The following is a 23,139-nucleotide window of genomic DNA, read 5'->3' on the forward strand; positions in this document are numbered from 1 at the left end:
ATAGACTTCTCACCTCCGCCTCTACCTCTGGTAGTCCTCCGCTGTTTCTTTTCTAGTTCAGACATTGTCCGGATTAGTCTTACCCCTTGTCCCTGAACATCCGCTGGAATTCCCACACATCGGACATCGGACTCTGGACTCATCCGACAACCACCGGACATTGTCCAACAGCCCTCGGAAGTTAGGGGCACATACTCGGGTAAGGGGCGCAGTGCATGAGCTGAAGCCAAGCCCTTCGGATCCGATTCTTGAGCACGTTCTTAACAGTGTATTCGAACTCACACCCCATGAAAGGCTCCGACCAAACAAGTGAGCAAACATGTGGACTTAATGCGCTGTTGTCGAGGGTGGTCTTGAACTGGCATCCGATATCATAGCCACCACCCAGATCTGCGCCAAAGGCATCAAGGAGCTTGGCGACGACAGAGAGTGGGTACTTAGCACTAGAATAAAAACGGTCAGTACAAGTTGAAAGAAATGAACTCTGACTTACAGCTCACCACTCTGGATCATATCAGCGATCAGAAGACAGAAACTGTGATGACATATGGCAAGGAAAATGCCCATTTCATCATATACCCCCCATGATCTCTTCATCTTCTCATCATCCATATTCTTCCATCGCCCAGTGCAGGGATTCTTGTCATCAAGTTCTACCTGTAGATACTTGTCAATATATCATTTCTGAAAATGAAAACATAGACTTACTGACTTCCTGTCGTTTTGTGTTAAATTTGCCCACATGTTGACATACTTGCGAGAAAGATACCGATCGTTGCACACCCACTGTGTAGTAGCAAGTTCAATTGATGGCCCCGAATAGTCTCTGTCAGCGCCTATCAGTCGTTGTGAGACTCTCTTGAGTGAGTCATTGCCATCCATGGCATAGAGCAGACAGAAAGTCATTGCAGGCTCATTTTGCAACTCATAGGTGCAGCAGTGGCAAGCATTCCATAAACACCAGTCAGGAGAATCATGATGAATCACTACATTGACAAGGGAGTCCATGCGAGTGCACAATTGCAGATAGAGGTCGAATGTGATCAAAAATTGACGTGATAAGTACCTATAAAAAACAGTCTTGAGTAGAAAGTTAGCACTAGTTGCAAGTATAATGTCAAACACCTACTCCATGTAAGTCACAAATAGATTTCACATACACTTGGATAGAAAAGTGAGGATTGCATAATTGAGCAACACGGTAAAACTCCAGAGCATCTATAGAGATGGCAACAGATGGTGATATGGGGAAACAAGGAATAATGCTATGGTGGACGAGAGCAGATGCAACAAAGTGGTCAGTTGATTCAATAGTTACTGAAACCTTCTCAGCATCTAAATTATACATTAGCCAATGGAAGTAGTCCGGAAATGAAACTTACAAAAAATATCAACCACTTGGACATCCCAAACACCTGAGTTAGGGTCTGACTGTGATTGAGCATTCCTATGGACCTCCATGAAGTCCTTAAACCTGTGCTGGGCACAGCCATAGCTCCATTTGAGGTAGGCATCAGTAAGTGCAAATAATTGTTGATCAAATGCATTGACATGCTGCTGAATGTGGTCACTGCGAGTCTGATTATCCATACAAGGTCTGTGTTTGCTTGCAGACTTTCTATCAATTTAAGGTTAGTGATTATGATAGCCATCAAATAGATGCAGACTTACAGTGTCCACAAGTCTTTGTATATCTCTCTTGCGAGATCCTGAAACTCATCTCCTGCATGGCTGATGTCAATTGAGTGAGTGCCGTCTAGTACATTCTTGAAGTCTGTGTTGTCGTTGTCATAGTCCATACTGTCAAAAGTGTTGTGCTGATGAGCAAGTGCTTCGAGCCAGCGACACTCTTCAGGAGACATTGCTGAAGAACTGTAAGTCTTTGTTACAATATAACAAAAGTGAAACTAAGTTACCTTGAAGTTGAGCACACTGCTCTCCATGGGCCTTGACAGCGTGAGATGCGAGGGCTTTTGGCCCATAGAGTTCATTAACATGGATGTGAAGACCCTGGTGGTTGTGATTGGCTTTGATTTGCCTGACCTTTTGAGTGGTAAGTCTTGTTTGATTTCGAGATTTTGTCAACATTGGCAACATTGGCTGACATACTAATCAACAAAGCACAGAATAATTTACGTGACCACTGACCTTGGCATTTCAGGCTGAACTTCAAGTTAAGATCACTCAAGAGTCAAGAGATGTCACAGATACCAACTACCTCCACAAATTCTTTGGCCACCTCAGGTAGATCTTGTAGGTTGGAAGAACTCTTGCAGGCGATGACATTGACAGGTGCGTGATGGCTTTATTATACATGAGCTCAATTCTAAAGCTGACTTTATATGATTCAGATATTCCCTTCAATACTATCACATACAGCAAGCAGTGCACGACTAGGACCAACGAGGAACAGATCACATTCTCTAACCCTCATCCTCATGCATCCATGCCTGTACTAATATCAGGTGCTTCACCTTCTGATTCTGGCATCCCCATGACAAATGCCCCTGTGATCCATGTTCCTTCTTATGTTCCGTGTATCCCTCACCCTAGCAAGCTGCATGTGCCGAATCCCAGTGTAAAGAGTTGATTCTGTGTAGGCGCTGTAGGACTTGGAGTCCTTGTGGCCTCATAGAGGTCTATTTTCTGATGCATGTTGAATGCTAATCATTACCCAAATCATTCCCTATCATATCCGACTCAATATGCACCAAACCCAAAAACATCGGACATCGGACATCATAATTATACCTTCAGACATTGTTTCCCGCGCTGGGATTATTGACCTCACATCACTCACTGACCCTCAAAACTATTCCCAGACCGCAGACCCCTGGGTCGAACGCACTTGTCCCACAAGTATAGCAGATAGGCAGTGCAAGACCACAACATAAAGATATCAGTTTGGAGCCATCTTTGTATAGCCCCACTCTGTGTTGTATACCTACAGCGCTACAAAGTGTTACCTTCAGAACTCAATGTGCGAGTGTAATGCTCGTCCCAAAGAGACTGCTTATAGAAATACTCCTTGATATAAATGCAAGGCATATCTAGTTAAGATCATAGTAAAAAGAACAGAAAGGTCACCCAAGTGTGATCAATGTTCTGAAGATGTGTCTGAAGTACTGAAGTACTTGTCCGATGAGGTCCAAAGGTGGTCTGACGTCAAGAAACGAAGGTCTGAGGTTGCGTGAAGTGTCCAAAGAGCTTCCGATGAACAGCAAAGGTTCCAAGGTAGAAGTACAGTGTGTATGTCAAAGTATAAGACTTGCAAAGTGCAACTAAGCAAAGTCTATTGGGAAAACTAAGAGATAGCAAGATGCGAAATGGCAGCAGTCAGGCCAAACAATCATTCCGAATGAACAAAGATCAATTGCGCAAAAGTATGACTATCCAAAGTGACTCTACTAACTATGACTCATAGTAGGGAAAGTGAAGTGAAGTGTGAGTAGCTAGTGAGGCAGATTATATCCTACAGCATGAAAGTCCGGAAACTGTGTAGGCGAAAACAGTAGCGAGATAAGCTATCTGAAATGTAATAAGACTCAAGGCGAGCTGCTACAGAGATATGCATGTAATAACGCACGAGGTGTGCTGCTATACATATTAACCAATGGTTTCAACGGGCCAACAACATATGTGCCCCTAAGACATAATCAATAACAGATGAACAAGTGAAAGACGCACCAGCGAAGTCAAACAGACACGGATGGGACATGATACAGAGTATCGGAAGTGTATACAGGCCTCAGAAGGGGATGGATGACCTTCGAACAACTCGGATGAACACACAGAACTCTCGGAAGGTAAAAGGAGTGTTGAGGAGTATAATGTGAGGTACCTATGAGATTGGCAGGATATGTGCCCAATGCCGATCCAAGTGCTACACTGGCGAGAACCCTGATGCTTATTGGGACTTATATTTTATTTCATTCGTTTTACTAACTACTCGTCTAACTACTTCTGGGTTGATGTTGGTGAACATGTGCATGGCATCAGTGGCACCATCCAAGTCAGGCAAGAGACTTGGGCGGATGCTTTGCACCTGTATATGAGGAAATATAATGGAGGCATGGTGGAAGCACGCCCTCATGTAGGCAGTTGTTTCTGGCTGTCTAGTGTCCCTCAGACTGGGCCACCTATAGTCTGTGCCCCATCTGACCCAGTATCGCCTTTGTTATCTGCAACTTCAAGTGAGGATAGTATATGGACGCATGTTGAGGATTTGTCAGACCACATGAGCCAGGTCACGCAATACTAGACTAGATAGTTTTCATGTATACACTCTATTTGAAAGTAGAATGAAATTTCATATATGATCATGATCTAAAGAAGTTTGGACTTTCTAAGTTTTAAGTTCTAGACACTTCATTTAGCCCCCGCTTTGGTCCTGTTGCCGATCCCCATCTAACAGCAGAAAATAGTGCTCACTCTGCACAAGTATTCTTCTTGAATAAATATATTGACAAGGAATTTTACTATGCTATCTCGAACTCATAGTAGTTTTGAACTAGAATTTTGAATACTACTGGTAGATATCTAATAATGTGTGTCGCTGTGCGTCACTGTGTAACACTGCACATCACAATCAGCCTATACAGTGCCAGGACACGCTGGGCAGCACTGTACAGCACTGTGGAGCACTACCCATCATGATGTAGCACATGGTTTTTCAGCTGACTAAAATGACATTGGTTGGGCTCTCAACTGGGCTGTGGCACATTGACAGCCTCATCCCCTCTTGATGCCTCTGACTACTATTATGACACTTCCAGTCATGTATTCTAAGCTCAATATGAGTTCTGGATCCAAGGGCTGGCTCCCAACATCACCTTTTAATACTACCAGTACCTTCATTCCCCCTGCAAAACAATGTTTACAACAACAACTTCAGAAACCAGCAAAACCTACTATCACATCCCCAATGGAAAGACAACTTCCAGAAAAACAAGTACTTGCAGACCTCAAAGCAGCAATACAAGCAAGACTCGACCTTACAGATGATAATCAAGCCAGCCCTAGCTTAGGTTAGTATTTCTCAGATCGCTTATCTGATTCCAAACTTCTTCTTGACCATCCATCATCTTGATCATCTTACAGAGCACTGTGCAATCATTCTTGAAGCTCTACAAAATCCTCAATCAAATACTATTGTAGGTTGCTTTGTCATTGTCATTGAGCGATACCTGACACCCTTCAAGGTCATCATTGGTATCATACCTGCAGAGTACGCAGTGGTATTAGCATTTACATCTGAAGAGAGAGATTTTGAAGTTCGAGCAAAGTATGCACTATCATCAGCTGTCTGATACTTACACTACTGATCTTTTTTTTTAAATAGATTCACCTATTTTTAGGACACCCAAGAACTTCAGATCATGCCTCCCCTCCCCATCCATGAACAACCAGCTGCCCACCTCTCTAAGGCCATCAACAAATACACAGATAACCTTCCATATGACAAGCTCTTGATCGACGTTACCATGCACCTCAACTACCGCATTCAAAACAAAGACATGACAAACATTCCAGATTTATACCTCGCTGTCACAATACAACCACCAGAGGACGACAGTGTGGATGACATCAAAATTCTGAAGCCCATCTCCAAATGGGTTGGAGAGTGCGGGCTTTCGTCAGACTATAACTTCATGGTATGGAAACTGAGCGGCACATGCAATGGCCATCGCGACATTGATCTTGCTCTGATCATGGAGTTCAAAGAGCGGGCTACATGGCAACAGCCCAAGGAGATGAGCATCACTGCTCAAACTCTTTGTATGAGTCCCACTTTGGATTACAAAGAGTTCATCCCTACACGCATCAAGAAGAGTCTGAAGTTCGGTCCGGTCATCATTCACTCTCATGTGTGGATTGACATTAGCGAGGTTCAATACACTGTGTTCAGACATGGTGTGGACGGCCACTTTGATTTTAACAGCAAGAATCCAGACACGTTTGCAGAGGGGGTACATTTACATTATCATTTTTTTTCTAATCTTACACTCTGCGGACTCTTTACCCCATGGTACAGATGTCTGACATCGAACATATATTGAGGGACGGCACCAACACATTGAAAGGGTACATTATTTCCTTGATGGAGGGGATGAATTTAGAGGCATCTGAAATCCAGCTTGTGCATGAATCCAATCCTGTTGTAGGACTTGGGGTCCTTGTAGCCTCATAGAGGCCATTTTTGCAGCGTCCCTTAGGTCCTCGCATAGCGCGCGTTATAGCTAACATGGCACGCGCCATTTCCATTATCGGCCAACGGCCACGACTCACGCGCACGCTTCGGCTCACATCCGCTTCCCTTCAGTTCCGTCGCGCATCCTTCCCTTGTCCTATCCATGTCCTCTGCCGGTCCATTGGTGCGTACTTATCTCAATCTGCATTAGACTAACATTATTTCCGATGCTATCTCATTTATATTCTCATTACTTGTGTTATGGACCCTGTTTACATACTACCGCTACCTACTTGGCTCCGACATTGGTCTCGTCTGATCCGAGCACCTCCTCATCTCACCTCACAATGATTTCATCCACTGGGCTCTTGCCTGATGCACACCCCGAGCCCTTGGCAAAGAAGGCCAAGACCCAATCTGCTGAGGAGTCCAAGTCGAAGTCAAAGAAGACGAAGACGAACAGAAAGGGGAAGGGGAAGTCAGGGCTCTAAGCTGGAGTGCTATTCATCATCGAAGGTCAGTTACCTATTCGAAGTCAATTCTCTCCAATAATCTCATTATGACTTGGGCTGCCGCTTGTTGCTCTATCAGTACTATCACCGTCATTCTTGCTTACATGCTGTCATGTTTTCAATGCACTCTGTCTGTGTACTTGTAGTCTTAGATTCTCTTGCATCAGACTATAGTAGTATCACATAGGTACTACTTATACTTGTATCGTGCTCTGTTGAATGTCACATCACGGTTGACTTGGAGTTGTCAGTCACGGGTGCCTGTGACAACACTTCTCGAATTTGTACAACTACATTTAATGTCTTCCAGCATCCAACCTGCAACATCCGCATCTGTTAAGGGCAGCGAGGCTCCTCCAAGCCCTCTAATCTGCTCATGTGAGGCTCAGACCCTTGTAAGTGCAAATCATGGAGAGATTTCGGTGAGCATTTTGCCACATTCTCAGACTTCTGGGTTATCCAGCACACCCAGACCCAGGAAAAACACTACCACTACAATTTCTGGGTCCATCTCTTGCAAAAAAAACCTTACCTACACATGGGGTTTTTAAGCTCCAAGAACATTCAAATTGGAACTCCCAGGGCTATGGGTGCACTGCAAACCTGCTGATCCCCTGCATTACTGCATCACTTGACTAGCACGCCAGGCAACTATAGGTTCAGCGTGAAAAATCCTGCATCACCGAAATTCCCAATAATGAGGGAGTCAGACTGCAAAGACCACGAAGACAGCCTGAGTGTGAGTTCATAGGTACTGACATGTGCTATCTGAATAATGATGTGTTTTTTTAGGAATCTACAGACTCCAGCGACAAACTTAAAGCACAGCTTGTCTTAAATGCAACCCGAGCACAGTGAGATGTTTGCCTCGCAGAGAAGACACTGGCAGATTGCATTCTCAAGGAGAATGCTGCGCTTGGGAACCTGTACAAGTTTGAGGCTACAGAAGCTGAGAGGAAGCTGGAAGATGCTGATATCGACATCAGCTTTGTACACCACTCTGTCCAGAAAAGTGGCATCATGTTGTATGAGGACTCTAAGCCTCGAAAACGCCATTGTGAATCTGCTAGTCAGATTGATGATAATTTACCCAGGCCAGAAGGAGATTTGACTCAGACATTAGGTACCAATACTCATTTTTTTATTTGACTACTTCTACTCACGCATTTTTACTCCTATTTGCCAGCAGGATCTGCAAGTGTGACTCCATCCATGACATTTGAATCTGAGGCAGCGACATTGGACTCGGAGAGTGTGTACTAGTAGTAGTAGTAATAATAATAAGTGTACATGATCACAATGCTATTACTCGCATGTTCACTTTCAGATGGTTCTTATTATGAACTACCAGTACTATGATAAGAGATGTCTGTACCCTATGTTTGCTGTAGTATAAACTTTAATTTTTTTCAGACTTCCTAGTACCAGAGTAGCTGACCGGCGCGCTGTGGCGCACTGTGTAGTACTACCTCGATCATGTATCACTGTACCATCTGTAAATACACTACAAGATGCTGTAAGTCACTATAAATATATCACTACACATCACTATGGCTGCCTGTGCTGCTGTAAGATGCTGTAAGATGCTGTAAGATGCTGTAAGATGCTGTAATCGGCTATGGCAGCTGTGATAAATTCAGGGTTTTGCTGATGCAGAGAATTCGCATGTGATCCCATTGGAATGGACGACGGCCTGGTGGCTGAGTAGCCTAAGCTTGAAGCTGTTGGAGCAGGGGGTTGATGGCATCCATCGATGATGGTGCGATGGATAATCTTAGGTAGCATGTACCAATATTGATAGTATCGTGTAATTAAAACTCAGCTATCAGTGGCATCTACTATGCCAACATTACAACATCCTTCAATTTCTTACTGTGGGTTACCATACAAGCTCTAAGCAATTGGAGAAAAATTGTGTGCTGTAGACAGAAATTATGAACTAACAGGCAGTCACAAAGTCACTGTAGGAGATAGTATGATATATTTCTGTTCATTGCAACTGCTAACCTGGTACACATCGGATTGACCACTCTTCTAATGCCCCCCTAATCAGACTACAGATGGGGTAAACTGTCATCATCCCATATTTCAAAGCTCAGTTCGCCAACTGTTCACAAGGTCCGAATGAATGTGAGACCGTGCCAAAATACTGCAAGGGAAGACCGCAGGATGACTGAAGCAACAAAACCGTCAGTGACGAGAGAGAAGAATGGTATGAAGAAGTTAAGCACCGAGTCACTCCCGGGATAAACGTGGGAGTAAAGCTGATCACTTTGCCCTGGTCATCTTTGGCAGAAGAAATATCCAACGTGGCCAACATAGTGACAATGGCGGACCACGCAGAGGCATTAGCAGTATGCCGTCCTGATTCAAGTCTGTCTGTCAGTGAATCTTATAGGATTAAGATAATTTGACCTGGACATATACGCCGGCCAAAGCCAAAAGTGTATTGTGTGGGGTCATCAGCTACCAACACGCCATCACTATCGATGAACCTCTCTGGTATAAAACGAGATGCGTCAGGATAACGCTTTTCATCTCGCGTCATGCCCCTGCAATCAAGTCAGTGTCACGAAAGCTGGGGGCATCATATCATACCATGTGTTGTACATGACGATTGTGCCTGATGTACAATGTCAGTATTACAAATGATCATTGTATGGATAAGACAAAAACAGTGTTGCAGACCTTTCGGAATGAAATAGCCATTGTATACGTCATCACTTGAGGTAGCATGTGCTACGCCTGTAAATTTTTCAGTACAGGCCAAATCACTTAGCAAAGAAGATACCAAGGGGTGTAACGGGGTGCCATCGGAAAGTCTCCCGTACAACCGCCTCGATGTAGGGTAGTGATGCTCTGTCCTCGAATGTTGGCAGTCGATCTCTTCCAACCACTGAGTCGATTTCCGCTTGTGCACGTTTCTGAACGTCTGGATATAATACCATGGCCAACACAAAAATCATCAAAAAAGCTGAAGTCTGTAACGAGGATAAGGAGCGGACGACGTGATAGAGTTACCCACTTGCCGTCTCATACGAAGCTATGTGATATTAGTTTATGTCAAGAGTACAACATTGCTTGTGAAGAGCTCACGTACCCATAATAGCAGTTGTGGCTGCTTTCTTTAAAGCATTCTCGAATTCAGGTTTGGGTGCCCCCTCTTGCGTCTCCATCCGTCGCAAATTTTCTGCGACCATCGAAGATCGAGCAAGGAATGAGCTGCCATCCTTTGCAAAATATCAATTTCTGGAACTAAGAGAACAAATAAATACTCACCATGTGCTGTTGCACATATCGAAATGGCACGTCGGCCATTTCATTCATGTTCTTGGTCGAGACTCGAGCACTACGTTTGATCGAGGATCCCCAGCACCAGTCAGGTAACTTAAGTACTACATCCCACAAAAGTGCATGTCATGTTAGCGCTTTCTCATTTCGGGTGAGTTGAGCTCACAGAAGGGAAAGGTCTTGAGCATCAGTGCTCTCTCTGGGGTCAACACAGCCGAGCCCGGAATTAGTGCCCTTACGACAATCTGCACCAGAGGATCATCACGAGCACCGATATCATAGTCATATACAGCTGACATCACAACAGATAACGAGAATCTGTGAACAGGTAAATAATCGTTCAATTTTTAAAAATCATTTGCTGACGTTGCGAAGTGGTCATAATAATGTTGAGGGTCGTCGACTAGGTTGACGACCATCTCACGAGCCCGCCTGATTTGCATTGGTCGAAATTTGACGGCAGACTCGGGACGGAAAGTTTGGTGGAAGAGTCGCCGGCAGCGACGCCATTCATCGTGATAACCTAAGAATGCAAAGTTGATCGACAGGCCATATCTGCAAGAACCTCAGTCTGAGTGGATAGAAGGATAGTGAAAGAACGCACGGCTCGAGTGTGGCTAGGTATGGTCGATCGGAGTAGATCCGAGAACGCTTTTCCAATAAGGCTTCTGCAATGTGCTGAGAATTGACCACGACCATTTCCTCATCTAGGCTTCGCACGAAGACCAAGTCCCCTAATATAATGATTCGTCACACATATGCCCTATACAGTCTGTTCACGTACCATACGCAGCACCCCATTTGGTGTAAGTCAGCCAAGGCTCCTGAGCGTCAACAGATAAGACGTTCCCTAACAGTGGGAGCGGCACTGGGCCAGGAGGAAGAGGAAGATTGTTCTGTTGCTTCTTCTTGATGAGCCGCCCAAGTGCCATGACGGCAAAAAAAGAAAGAGAAATGCTAGCAAGGATAGCAAGGCGACCATCAACTGCAGGCGCCATGATTGGAGCAGTGAGTTAATAAACCGCATATGATGCAATCGTTCTTATAACCACGGGGAAGTAGGAAATGGCCGTTGATTATGCAAGTCAGTGATATCTCCAATCGCCATATATACATTGCTTCTCGTCAAACCATGTCGACTTCTGCTGGAGCGGCAGATAGTCTGGCCAGATGGAGTAAGAAAGAATATGACTATAGAAGGAGAAGACATACGCAGGATTTAAATAGATGTGATACCACTGACAGGCAAGCAGCATACACCGCGACCGGAGCGTCGTGTTTGGACGTGTCAAGCACCTCGCCCATTCCAGATTTTGTTTGCACCCTCATGGTGTCCGCCCGTCGCAAATTGTGTTATTGTGTGAATAGACCACCACACACGCATACATCTCCAAGGCCGTATCTCCACTCTTCACACTCAGCATTCCGGAAGGAGTCGTATTATGCACTGTCTGCCATGCAGGTACATACTAACTCCTTGTACCCGATCAACCCGTGCTCCTTACCGGTCGGGGATGACTCGGACATGATAGGTGTTCGATGACTACAACAGATTCTTGAATAGTATGTACGCGAGCGAAGCCCACAAAAATAGTTGAGGGGATTATATCTTGCAGGAACTGCTGGTGACTCGTGAGTTTTAGACTACAGGTCTATCTCTTGAAACAGTCACAAAAACTGGTCAAAAATGTAATCTTCTTGTCGCCATTGAAAAATTGTTGGCGATACTTGGTAGCGATCCTTGAGCTCGGCTCCACTGTGTAGCGTCACTTAAGTTAGGCTGTGAAACGGAGATCAAGAACTTCCTTGAAACGTTACATACATATACATTCATTACATAATTAATTGTTCTTCGCTCGTCGATATTTATACCCAGTCGCTTTTTTCCTCAGATCTCCGTTCACCGGTCCCCGGCACCCTTCGCGACCCACATCAAGAGTACTAGAAGCACCTAGCTAAGCTTTCTCAACACTCATACACTAGACCTCGCCTCTCACCTTTTGGATCACTTTTCAGACACGTAAAGAGCCCACTTCTGGAGTTTCGTTGATCCAAGGTTGTTCAACCTAGATATCCTGATGAAGCTTTGAATCACGCTTTTCAGGGCTTTCGAGTAATAATGGTCTGAAGGTGAACCAACCGCGATTTGAGCTACCTTTTTGTAAGACAAGCTCACCAATTATTAATTGTTCACAGTCCTCTTCTGCCACATACTAGCTACATCACGATTCACATACAAGAAAATACAGACATGTCTTCTCTCATCATGCACATATTACACTCCAGCCTGCAACACATCCATAAGTCCGGAGTGAAAATGAGAACGTGCTGAAATACTGCAAGGAAAGATCATAAGATGGCTAGAGCAATGAAACCGTGAGTGACACCAGGATAGAACAACATCATGGGGAAGCCAAGTACCGAACCACTCCCACCATGAACTTGGCAGTGAAATCGATCGTTTTGCCTTGGTCATCTTTAGCGGAAGAAATGTCTACTGTGGCCAGCATGGTAGCAATGGCAGACCACAAAGAAGTATCAGCAGCATATCGACCTGATTGAAACGTGTATAAGTTCACATGCTCTAAGCTATCAAGACCTACTGAACCCACCTGGGCATATACGCCGACCTAGACCGAAAATATATTCTGCAGGGTCATCATCCGTCAACAAACCATTGACGTCAATGAACCTGTCTGGTATAAAATGAGATGCTTGGGGGTACCGCTTTTCATCCCGTGAAATGCCCCTGACAATAATGTCAGTATCACGAAAGGTGGGGAGAATCTATATCACCATGTGTTGCACACGACGGTCGCTCCTGATGCACGAGAGTCACGTTACAAATCATGCACTCATCAAACAAACGGCAGACCTTTTGGGATGAAGTAACCATCATATAAATCCGCGCTCGATGTAGCATGTGGCACTCCTACACGAGGATCTTTAGCAAAGGTGAGACCACTCAGTAAAGGGAATTACCTAGGGGTACAGCGGGTGCCCACCGAAAAGTCTCCCGCAGAATAGCATCAATGTAGGGTAGTGATGCTCTATCCTCAAACATAGGCAACCGATCTCTTCCAATCACCGAGTCGATCTCTGCTTGTGCACGTTTCTGAACATCTGGATATAAGACCATAGCAAGAGTAAAAGCCATCAAAGTTGAAGTCATCTGTGAAGAGGTCAAGGATCAGACAAACGGTTTGAACACCCACTTACTGTCTCATATGAGCCTGCATGCAGCGGGTTTGTCAAGGGCATAATGTAACCTGTAAACGAATGTTACTGACCCACAATAGCGGTAGTAGCTGCCTTCTTCAAAGAAGTCTCAAACATCGGTTTGGATGCCTCATCTTGCATCTCCATCCGTCGCAAATTTTCTCCAACCATTGAAGATTGAGAGCTATCAGCCTTCGCAAGCATTAAATCAATGTCTGGAACAAAGAGAAAATAAATACCTACCATATGCTCCCGTGCATGTTGAAACGGCACGTTGACCATTTCATTGACGTGCTTACTCGAAGCTTGAGCACTACGCTTGATTGAGGATCCCCAGCACCAATCAGGTACATTCAATACTGCATGCCACAAAAGTGGATGGCATGTTAACGCTTCTTCATCGAAGAGGGTGGAGCTCACAGAAGGGAAAGGCTTTTAGCATGATTGCTCTCTCCGGAGTCAGCATAGCTAAGCCCGTCATTGCATTTATCACGATCTCCACCAGAGGATCATTACGAGTGCTGGTATCGTAGCCATATACAGTTGACATTGCAACAGAGGACGAGAACCTGTGAACCTGTGAATAAGTAATCGCCCAATAGGTGCCAATACATTTGCTGACGTTGCGAAGTGGGAATGGTAGTGTTGAGGGTCACTAACTAAGTTGGCGACCATATCACGAGCCCGCCTAATCTGCATTTGGCGAAACCTCACTACAGATTTAGGACGGAAAGTTTGGTGAAAGAGTCGTCGGCACAGGCGCCATTCGTCATTATACCCTATGAATGCAAAACTGACCAACCAGCCATAACTGCATGCACCTCAGACTGCTCAAATAGAGGGATAATGGAAGGACGCACGGTTTGAGTGTGGCTAAGTATGGCCTGTCGGAGTAAATCCGAGAACGATTGTCTAGCAAGGCTTGTGCGATATGTTGGGAATTGATCACAACCACTTCCTGGTCTAGAATCTGCACGAAGATCAAATCTCCTGATGGAGTGGTTTGCAACACATATGCCCCATACCATCTGTCTACATACCATAGACAGCGCGCCATTCAGTATAAGTCAACCAAGGTTTCTTAGTGTCAATAGATAAAACGTTCCCTAACAGTGGGAACGGCATTGGGCCAGGAGGAAGAGAAGGGATATTCTGTCGCTTCTTGATGAACCACCTCAGTGCCTTGACGGCGACAAAGGAAAGAGAGATGCCGGCAAGGATAGCAAGATGACTATCAACCATAGGGCCCATGATTTGAGCAGTGGGTGAGCAGACCATATAATCCAATGAATCGGATTCTTATAAGTGCAAGCAGGAACAAAAAAAAGTCACTTGCTTCTCACTCTGATCTAGCGGATGTCTTTGACTGATCACGGAAGAAGACATACACAAGATGGGAAAAGGACACACGATCAGAGACGTGGCATGCACAAGTATGATGATCGATGATCTCCGTTCCCAATTTCCGAGGTCCCAGGTGGCTGCCCCGCGTTCGATCATCGATCGCGTCACGCTTCATTCGATGGGCCCCATTTACCAACTACAATTATGATTGAGCTGTCTTAGAGATCGGGAAAGTTGAGCACTGCATGTGTATATAGTGGCACTGAGAGTCCCCACATCCCGAAATACAGCGCTAACTCACCATCAGCGTACCAGACAGATTGAATGAAAGAACTTAGCTGTACTACTGATCGACAGAGCGCGGACGGTCGATTATTTCCTACACAAGCCATCTTCCGTCGCCATTCTACGATTGTAATCTTGTCAGCTAGAAATGCAACGAAGATCTTGGTAAGAGAAGGCCTGACATGGATCCGCATAGTAGTACAAACAACTCATGCCATACGATAATGATGTTTGGCAATCAATATCTCAGTACTGAGGAAGAGAGCCTGAGAATCTTTCGATAAGGCTCGAATATTCCCCGATATCAGTCGTATTATACGCGCTGTCTCCAGGTTCTGATTTAGAGTCTGGCTGCAGTGCGCGCATTAGCTGATGCAAGCTTTCAAGCCCCGCATGATTTTGCCGAGCTGCCGCCGTTCTGCCACCGGTCGAAACGCCGCTGACTTGTCGAAAAACCAGAACTATCTGGCAGACTCGAGTTCCCGAACTCCACGAATCACTCTCAGACTTTCTGTAAGTATATGAAGAGCTTCTTTATCTTTTTACCCGTTATAAAACTCGACATCTTAAAGTGAACATACAATGTCGAGCCAAGCTCAAGGATCACCACCGAGCACCGCCAGGCTTTTTCGATAGCGGCAAGACGTGTCACATTACCAGTTCTTGTGACTATCTCAAAAGATAGGCCCGTAGACTCACCAGCTGCCAGACAAACCCTCTCATTCAAGGGCTTTGCTCGCATACATAATCAAGATTCGCTATAGCCACCGAATGCCAACCATGTCTTCTCTGACCAGCAAGGAGCAAGAGCCGATCTAGTGCAAAATGTCATGCACCTGACTGGGGGATGGTGCATAATACGACTCCCTCCGGAATGTGGGATGTAAAAAGCGGAGACAGCGGTGGAGATGTCTGTGTGGGTGGTGATCTATTTACCCAATAACACAAAATTTGCGATGGGCACAAACCATGAGGATGCAGTAAAAATCTGGAGTGCAAAGATGGCCAAGCGCGACGCTCCAATGCGTATGCCGCTCACTTGATCTCACGCCCTTTCATATATTGTGTATGTATTTTCCTCTGATCATATCCTTCCTTACCCCATCCGGCCAGATCATCAGCTGCCCTGCCGCCCTGCGTATATATAGCACGGAAACGCATCGCTGAGCTGCATAATCGACGACGCTTTACTAATTCCCCGTGGTTACAGGGACGCTTGCATTATATACAGTTTGCTAACCCACTGCTCAATCATGGCCCCTACAGTTGATGGTCACCTTGCTATCCTCGCTGGCATTTCTCTTTCCTTTGTTGCCGTCACGGCACTCAAGCGGCTCATCAAGAAGCGACAGAATAACCTTCCTCTTCCTCCTGGCCCAGCGCCGCTCCCATTGCTAGGGAACGTCTTATCTGTTGACACTCGGGAGCCTTGGTTGACTTACACTGAATGGGGTGCTACGTATGGTACGTGAACAGATTGTATATGGCATATGTACTGCATATCGTTATTTCAGGGGATCTGGTCTTCATGCGATTTCTAGACCAGGAAATGGTCGTGGTCAATTCTCAGCGCATTGCAGAAGCCTTATTGGAAAAGCGTTCTCGGATTTACTCCGATCGACCATACCTAGCCACAATCGAGCCGTGCGTTCTTCCGATATTATTCTATTCAACTAGTCTGAGGTTCTTGCAGGTATGGATTGTCGATAAGCTTTACATTCATGGGTTATGGCGATGAATGGCGTCTCTGCCGACGACTGTTCCACCAAACTTTCCGTCCCGAGTCCGCAGTGAAATTTCGGCCAATGCAGATCAGGCGGGCTCGTGAGATGGTCGTCAACCTAGTCGATGACCCTCAACATTATCATGACCACTTCGCAACGTAAGCAAATGATTTTTTTTTACAAATTGAACGCTTATTTGATTATTCACAGATTCTCGTTAACTGTTGTGATGTCAGCTGCATATGACTACGATATCGAGGCTCGTGATGATCCTATGGTGAAGATTGTGGTAGAGGCACTGAATCTGAGCTCGGCCGTGTTGACCCCGGAGGCAGCGTTGATGCTGAAAACCTTCCCCTTCTGTGAGCTCAACCTACTTGGATGAGAAAGCGTTAACATGACAGGCACCTTCGTGGAATGTAGTACTCAAGTTACCTGACTGGTGCTGGGGATCCTCGATCAAGCGTAGTGCTCGAGATTCGACAGAGCGCATCAATAAAATGGTCAACGTGCCGTTTCGATATACGCAACGGCACATGGTGGGTATTGGTTTTTCTCTTGGTTCCAGACATTGATTCGACCTTCACAAAGGCCGACAGTTCGTTCCTCGCTCAATCTTCAATGGTTGCAGAAAATTTGCGACGGATGGAAACGCAAGAGGAGGTATTCAAACCTGTATTTGAGAATGCCTTGAAGAAAGCAGCTGCTACTGGTCTTGGGGGTAAGTAAGCTTTTTTACAAGTAACATTGCCCTCTCAACATACACCAATATCACACAGCTTCATATGAGACGGTAAGTGAGTAACTCCATCACGTCGTCCGCTCCTTATCCTCGTTACAGACTTCAGCACTTTTGATGGTTTTTATTTTGGCGATGGTATTATATCCAGACGTTCAGAGACGCGCACAAGCGGAAATCGACTCAGTGGTTGGAAGAGATCGGCTGCCAACATTCGAGGACAGTGCATCACTACCCTACATCGATGCAATTGTGCGAGAGACTTTCCGATGGCAGCCTATTGTACCACTTGGTATTCTTCTCCGCCAAGTGATCTTGCCTGTGTTGAAGATGATCTCATAGGTATACCACATACTGCCTTGGATGATGACGTGTACGATGGCTACTTCATTCCAAAAGGTGCGCTGTTTTTGTCCCGGATCAACACATTGATCATCTATAATATCGTACAACAGGCACAATCATCACATACAACACATGGTCTGCTATGTTGCTCCCAACTTTCGTGTCACTGACTTGATTGTAGGGGCATTACACGAGATGAAAAGCGGTACCCAAACGCATCTCATTTTATACCAGAGAGGTTCACCGACGTTAATGGTGCGTTGACAGCTGATGACCCCGCACAATACGTCTTCGGCTTTGGTCGGCGTATATGTCCAGGTTCGTCGAGTTATTTTAATCTTATCAAAGATTCTCTCACAGATAAACTTCAGGGCGGTATACTGCTGTTGCTTCTGTGTGGTCTGCCATTGTGACCATGTTGGCCACATTGGATATATCTTCTGCTAAAGATGACCAGGGCAAAGCGACCAGCTTTACTCCCATATTCATCCCAGGAGTGGTTCGGTACTTGACCTCCTCGTGTCATTCTATCGTATCGTTACTAATAGTTTGTTGGTTTAGCTGTCCTGCAATCTTTCCTTGCAATATCTCGGCACGATCTCACATTCATCCAGACCTTGTGCAGGGTTGGCGAACTGCTGAGTTTTGAAAGAATGGATGACAGGTTTCCCTATCGGTGGTCTGATTGGAACGCTCGAGGAGTAATCAATCAAGTATGTATTTCTAGTGTATAACAGGTTAGCAGTCGCGATGAACAGAAATAGACTTCAGTCACCCTGCATGTCTAGTTGCTGTGTCGAGGGTCCTGCGATGTTTCGGTGACCGTGTGGCAGAATATGCTGCACTGCGTCATCTGCATTTCATATGTCACGCCCACGACGTGCCCCCAGTTCCCAATTGAATGACTGCCAGCAACAACCATATCATCCTCAGGTACATACCTCGTGTAACAACAGCCTCGTTCGTAAGTACTTCTGAAAATGGGAGATGGACTGATGCACATGTCCTGCTTAGGCTAGGCTCATCACACAGTTCAGGAGCAACTCCTCTCTTACTGACGCTGTTGATGTTTGATCGCCGCCACTGATAATCATTTGATGTAGATGCATGGTGAATGAAGCTAAGTCCAATAAGGATCAAGTCATTGGTAACTGCTCAGAAATCTTGTCAGACACAGCTATTCGCCGGAAACCTGAACCGAAGTGCATTTGCATCCGACCCAGGTGATCAGAATTCTGACATTTCTAGTGTGGTATATGGCGTACGATGTCGACCTAAATGTAAATCGCACAAAAATATAGCCTGCATGTCCTGAATAGTGAGCGCTGAATGACAATGCAATGATTAGCTGGAGGTACGGGTTCGTACACTTGACCACTCAGCGACAGCGCTGTGATATGAAGATTCGTTGTTTTACTCTTTCTCCTGGCTGGTTTGTTCCACCGCGTCGACCGTCCCCATCTCTGGAGCCTGAGTAATGGTCGATGCTGAGCTGCCATCCTCAGGCACTTCCTTTGTTTCATTGTTCACAATACCTCCATTCCCCACGAGACTCCAAACAATTTTCTCCCTTCCCATTGCCTCCTCCTCGGCCTCCGCCCGTAACGTCTCTTCCCTCCCGTCCCTCGACAGCCGGCGCAATACCTCAATACTTGTCGACGCCGGTCGGAAGAGCCTGCGATTGAACGACGGCACGCCATTCTCATCGGCTTTAGGTCCTTCCTCCTCTACCAAACCATTCTCCTCGACCGTTACGACAGGGCTCTCGGCACCTGCCACCAAGTCCTGTAGCCTGCTTAGTGTTATTTCCTCACCATCGCCTGAAGAGGCAGCAGTCTTCCGTCTTCCAAAATCCAGCGCATTCCACCATACCTCCATCTCCTCCGGTCCGCTGATATTTGCTGGGAAATTCCACGCACGGAACTGCCTATCTTTCGCAGATGCGAGGTTGGCCCGAATTCTGGAGGTTTCTAGCGAGCTATGCGAAACGGTCCAATGGAGAATCCCTGTAACACCGAAACATTAACACGCATGATAACGAGACTGGAAGAAAGATGTGACGACGCACAGTCATCGTCAGGCGTGACACCAATCGCTTTTGAGCCCCACACAGGCTGGCCAGTGACAAAGTTCTGCACCTCTACGTCGATCTGAACGATTGGGGGCTCCTCTGTCTTCACTCGGTCTCCATCTTCCTCGCAATTTTTCCCTTGCTCCACAACCTTCGTTTCGTCCTCTACCTCCTTCAACTCTGCTACGTTGTTTCCCTTCCCTTCTTTCTCAGCATCCCACTCGACAGGCTCCACCCATATATTCATTTTCGACGAGCGCTCCCGTGTCTCGAAGGTGCATTTCACGCTCTAACCAGGACCACACAGGTCAATAAAAAGTTGGAGAAGACAAAGAAGTGGACTCACTCTCTCCCCAAACACTCCAACAATCTCATCCATCACTACTTCCAGCAGCTTCACACACTTCTCAAATACGCGCGTGCCTCTGGTAGGTGCACTATCGCTATTGACAACACCAGCAGGTTTCACATCTTGTCCAAACAAGCGTGCATCCATCTCCTCAAGCGAAATGTACTGGAACCCGAAAACGCGGGCCGTGTTATGGTAAGCAACAAATACGCCATCCATGTTGCCGATACGAGCTTGGAAGCTGGTATGGGATGGTGTCAGGTCAAGACGAGAGAAAGCAGAAAGGGTGGAGCGCAAACCCACCTGTACTTCAAAAATGCACTTCGAATCAAATCATAATATTCTTTCTCGAAGCTCTCTAGTGGTCCGTGAAGCGTGCGAATGAGGTAACCTGAGTTCTCCTACATTCAACGAAATCCGTTAGCCAAAGTCCCAGTTCAGAGTATGGATGCGAAAACATCGAGCCATTGATATGTAAATGATGTGCTCCGATAGAATTACAATAATGGATGGCAATCAGACCCAAACCAAAAAAATGCGCACCTCGAAATTCAGCAAATCCAGTCGGATCGGCACCGCAGCACGGGTCTTGACATCAAAAACGCCTGTTCCTGGTAAGCGCGGGTCGACACAATCTAGTTGGGAACGCATCAAAAAGCGGTCACTCTGATTCCATCATATCAGTCAACAAGTTGCCCATCGTTAACCACGCCCATACAACACGGACATTGTCAGAAACTCACGCGCGAAAAAGTGTAAGAAAAAAACGCACCTTCGCATACCGATATGCCTCCCTCCTTTTATCCTCCTCACCTTCCGCAAGGGCGGGCGAGGAGCGCAGGAAAGTCTTGAACTCAGGTTCCGGAACTGTCAAGAATTTTTCGAGGAGAGTGCCCTGTAATGCGAACGCATGCATTAGTTACGTGATACGTGAATCAAGATTCATAATGCGCATTTCACAGATGAAAAGTGAGAAAGAAGAAACGAAGATAAAATCAAATGCACTTGCGCGACGCACCATCCAGGTCAATACATTCTTCTGGCTGTCATCCTCACCATCTTTGTTGGAGTCGATCGCCCATACACCGTCTTTGTATCGTAACACGATTGATACGGGCATGCGCTGGCCTGGGGTAAAGTTCGTTGGCTGTGGATAAGATATGTCAGCAAGTATTGCAAAATGTGTATAAGTAGAACGGGAGGTATATAGACGCATCCAGGAACGTGCAGTCAGGTGTAATGATCAAGAAGCGAGTGTATACCGCACGTGAAGGCATAAGAGCATACGCCACATGACAAGAGTTCGATATTCAGCACGTTGAACCGCACTGCGCAACACACGGATTTAGAAGAGAATGATGAAATTCATGCCCCAAAAATTGGCCTCAGGAACTATAGATAATCACCCACCTCATGCGCAAAAGCACCGCTCAAAACACTCGTATCTACTTCCTTTCCACCAGAGATGAGGAAGTAAATGTGGCTGAGCAGACCGGTGAGTGAGGATGTGGAGCCAACGTATGGTCGAGAGTGTATTTTGGCGAGGGTATGAAGGTCCTATGGAGTGAGTGTCCTAAGATTCTGTAGACGGAAAAAGCAAGGATAAAACGTACATCATCCTGAGAACTCCGTATGAACCCAGTGACGCGCTCGAACGCGAAATCTGTGACTTTGGGTATGCTCTCAAGCCAAGGCGTGAAATTATATACACGTGAGCGTGGATCTTGGAGCCAATGAACGCCAGGGCTACGAAATAGAGTTAAAATGACATTCACAATCCACAAGGCAGAAAGACGCACTTAAATAACACCCTATCAAGCCCATGCGCAAGTCGCGCAATAGGCTTGTGTTCTGAGGGTGGGTCGATATCTGCCGATCCATGTATCAGAACCACATTCAAAACCTTGCGGATGTTGAATAACACGAACCTTCCAGTACGTTATTGATAGAGCTCGGTCCGCTTGATGAAGGAGCACTCAAATCTCGCGCGTCATCGAAAAGACCCTCTACGCGACGGGTATAAGGTAAGGGATGGCGTACGTGCGGCGGTTGCCCACGTCCCGTGGACTTCATCTTACTTGGTCGTCCATCTCCACTGACAGACCCCTGCAATCCAAGATTCTCATTCTCCCCCGGTCGAAGCACTTCACATGATAGACCAAAACTGAATGAGAAGCAGAACTACAATGATTTCATGGAAAACGCACCGTCCTCGCCCCACCCCGTCGTCCAACCATCCTTCGCCACATGATTAGTTTCGCCGGAACCTTCAAACAGTAGCTTCAGTACTCCGGCACGCTTCGCGTTGGACCCTGCAAGAGAAGCACGCGCTGATTCTACAGCAGGTCGCGCACTAGCACTGCCAGACTTCTTTTTTTTTGAATGCTTTTCCTTTTTTCTTCTCTTCGAAATGCCTGCCGCCGGAATGACATGATGAGGGTTCTGAATGCACGAATTGCTGCGCGAAGAGTCACGCTGGCTACGCAAAGAGCGCGAGAGTTTCCCAACAGTGTATTCTTGTCCTTGTCCATGCCCACCCTGTTGTCCCTGCTCATCATTCACTATCTCTCTGCTTCGGCTATTATCCTCTCCCAAGGCCACGGTTTGACTCTGGCCCTGGCTCGGGCTTTGTTTTGAGTTCGTGTCCGAGTTGGCATTTGAAACGCCCGCAGAAGCGCCAAATGGTCGTCTTCTGCAAGTGAGTGCACTGATAGCAATGGAGCGTGCATTGTGGAGACGGTGCATCCGAAAGTCGTAGTTCAAAGCTTCAGCTTTTCGAGTTGAACGAAAAGCTTTTTGATGGGCGCTTATTTACATAAAATCAAATTGCTCATACGTCATACATCTTCAAATAGTCAAAATCATTTTCTATTGACTAGCTGGTGTTACCAGCGCCATTGCGCATGCACCAGTGAAATTTATCCAAACGCCAGAAGTAACCACACCGACCAGGTCAGCAACGAACTGCCCATCATATTCTGCATCGAGTCGGATCGACAACTTAATTGCTAATGCAGTGAAAGCAGAAACACGACTCGCCATCCAGTTATGCCACTCCTTGATCAACTAC

At 46.0% G+C, this 23,139-nt stretch overlaps 7 protein-coding genes across 7 annotated transcripts; 2 read left to right on the top strand and 5 right to left on the bottom strand.

Annotated features, from left to right (window-relative positions):
• Positions 1-367: 367 nt before the first annotated feature.
• On the bottom strand, positions 368-1,303 carry F5147DRAFT_542268 (uncharacterized protein; the record flags this gene model as incomplete). The annotated part of the gene is made up of 4 exons (XM_041430264.1): positions 368-443; positions 494-666; positions 709-1,080; positions 1,130-1,303. Coding segments are annotated over 4 exons (795 nt in total), but the record flags the coding sequence as incomplete, so codon positions are not given.
• A 44-nt stretch (positions 1,304-1,347) lies between these two features.
• F5147DRAFT_587027 (uncharacterized protein) lies at positions 1,348-1,862 on the bottom strand (the record flags this gene model as incomplete). Its single annotated transcript, XM_041431962.1, has 2 exons — positions 1,348-1,570; positions 1,681-1,862. The coding sequence occupies 2 exons, from the start codon at positions 1,860-1,862 to the stop codon at positions 1,348-1,350; spliced, it is 405 nt and encodes a 134-aa protein (XP_041286000.1).
• Positions 1,863-4,795: 2,933 nt separating this feature from the next.
• On the top strand, positions 4,796-6,190 carry F5147DRAFT_780544 (uncharacterized protein; the record flags this gene model as incomplete). Its single annotated transcript, XM_041442474.1, has 5 exons — positions 4,796-5,027; positions 5,101-5,153; positions 5,202-5,303; positions 5,358-5,969; positions 6,035-6,190. 5 exons carry the CDS (start codon positions 4,796-4,798, stop codon positions 6,188-6,190), a joined length of 1,155 nt encoding a protein of 384 aa, XP_041286001.1.
• Positions 6,191-8,603: 2,413 nt separating this feature from the next.
• F5147DRAFT_755550 (cytochrome P450) lies at positions 8,604-10,933 on the bottom strand. Its single transcript, XM_041440335.1, has 12 exons — positions 10,778-10,933; positions 10,598-10,727; positions 10,360-10,548; positions 10,160-10,311; positions 9,982-10,097; positions 9,803-9,932; positions 9,494-9,676; positions 9,391-9,447; positions 9,301-9,325; positions 9,118-9,254; positions 8,934-9,066; positions 8,604-8,875 (listed from the first exon to the last, which is right to left on the bottom strand). Exons 1-12 carry the CDS (start codon positions 10,923-10,925, stop codon positions 8,791-8,793), a joined length of 1,485 nt encoding a protein of 494 aa, XP_041286002.1. The 5' UTR covers positions 10,926-10,933; the 3' UTR covers positions 8,604-8,790.
• A 1,462-nt stretch (positions 10,934-12,395) lies between these two features.
• On the bottom strand, positions 12,396-14,463 carry F5147DRAFT_780546 (cytochrome P450; the record flags this gene model as incomplete). Its single annotated transcript, XM_041442475.1, has 12 exons — positions 12,396-12,547; positions 12,606-12,742; positions 12,790-12,814; positions 12,869-12,925; positions 12,976-13,165; positions 13,213-13,226; positions 13,284-13,404; positions 13,456-13,571; positions 13,633-13,781; positions 13,835-14,023; positions 14,073-14,202; positions 14,253-14,463. The coding sequence occupies 12 exons, from the start codon at positions 14,461-14,463 to the stop codon at positions 12,396-12,398; spliced, it is 1,491 nt and encodes a 496-aa protein (XP_041286003.1).
• Positions 14,464-15,876: 1,413 nt separating this feature from the next.
• On the top strand, positions 15,877-18,531 carry F5147DRAFT_31793 (cytochrome P450). Its single transcript, XM_041429200.1, has 14 exons — positions 15,877-16,305; positions 16,356-16,485; positions 16,535-16,723; positions 16,776-16,927; positions 16,989-17,104; positions 17,157-17,286; positions 17,345-17,358; positions 17,407-17,596; positions 17,647-17,703; positions 17,760-17,784; positions 17,831-17,967; positions 18,021-18,153; positions 18,211-18,386; positions 18,438-18,531. Exons 1-13 carry the CDS (start codon positions 16,095-16,097, stop codon positions 18,296-18,298), a joined length of 1,572 nt encoding a protein of 523 aa, XP_041286004.1. The 5' UTR covers positions 15,877-16,094; the 3' UTR covers positions 18,299-18,386; positions 18,438-18,531.
• Positions 18,532-18,970: 439 nt separating this feature from the next.
• F5147DRAFT_841092 (mitochondrial protein Pet127-domain-containing protein) lies at positions 18,971-22,868 on the bottom strand. The gene is made up of 12 exons (XM_041444346.1): positions 22,277-22,868; positions 21,998-22,213; positions 21,869-21,938; positions 21,683-21,815; positions 21,480-21,626; positions 21,088-21,216; positions 20,842-20,964; positions 20,613-20,735; positions 20,373-20,470; positions 20,067-20,310; positions 19,718-20,009; positions 18,971-19,655 (listed from the first exon to the last, which is right to left on the bottom strand). The coding sequence occupies exons 1-12, from the start codon at positions 22,812-22,814 to the stop codon at positions 19,063-19,065; spliced, it is 2,706 nt and encodes a 901-aa protein (XP_041286005.1). The 5' UTR covers positions 22,815-22,868; the 3' UTR covers positions 18,971-19,062.
• Positions 22,869-23,139: the final 271 nt, after the last annotated feature.

This window comes from Suillus discolor (genome assembly GCF_016758755.1).
Source record: "Suillus discolor strain FC423 chromosome Unknown F5147scaffold_109, whole genome shotgun sequence".
NCBI lineage: Eukaryota > Fungi > Basidiomycota > Agaricomycetes > Boletales > Suillaceae > Suillus > Suillus discolor.

Bases quoted from the DNA above. Each gene is read 5' to 3' on its own strand.
- F5147DRAFT_841092 (XM_041444346.1), bottom strand. From the start codon at position 22,814: ATGCACCGTCTCCACAATGCACGCTCCATTGCTATCAGTGCACTCACT. The intron at 20,311-20,372 runs GTGGGTTTGCGC...ATCCCATACCAG, and splicing joins AGTGCATTTTTGAAGTACAG to CTTCCAAGCTCGTATCGGCA. The intron at 19,656-19,717 runs GTGCGTCGTCAC...TCGGTGTTACAG, and splicing joins TGTCACGCCTGACGATGACT to GGATTCTCCATTGGACCGTT.
- F5147DRAFT_755550 (XM_041440335.1), bottom strand. From the start codon at position 10,925: ATGGCACTTGGGCGGCTCATCAAGAAGAAGCAACAGAACAATCTTCCT. The intron at 10,098-10,159 runs GTGAGCTCAACT...TGTGGGATGTAG, and splicing joins GCTCAAGACCTTTCCCTTCT to TACTTAAGTTACCTGACTGG. The intron at 8,876-8,933 runs GTGCTTAACTTC...TTGTTGCTTCAG, and splicing joins TTTATCCCGGGAGTGACTCG to TCATCCTGCGGTCTTCCCTT.
- F5147DRAFT_31793 (XM_041429200.1), top strand. From the start codon at position 16,095: ATGGCCCCTACAGTTGATGGTCACCTTGCTATCCTCGCTGGCATTTCT. The intron at 16,486-16,534 runs GTGCGTTCTTCC...AGGTTCTTGCAG, and splicing joins TACCTAGCCACAATCGAGCC to GTATGGATTGTCGATAAGCT. The intron at 17,704-17,759 runs GTGCGCTGTTTT...ATCGTACAACAG, and splicing joins TGGCTACTTCATTCCAAAAG to GCACAATCATCACATACAAC.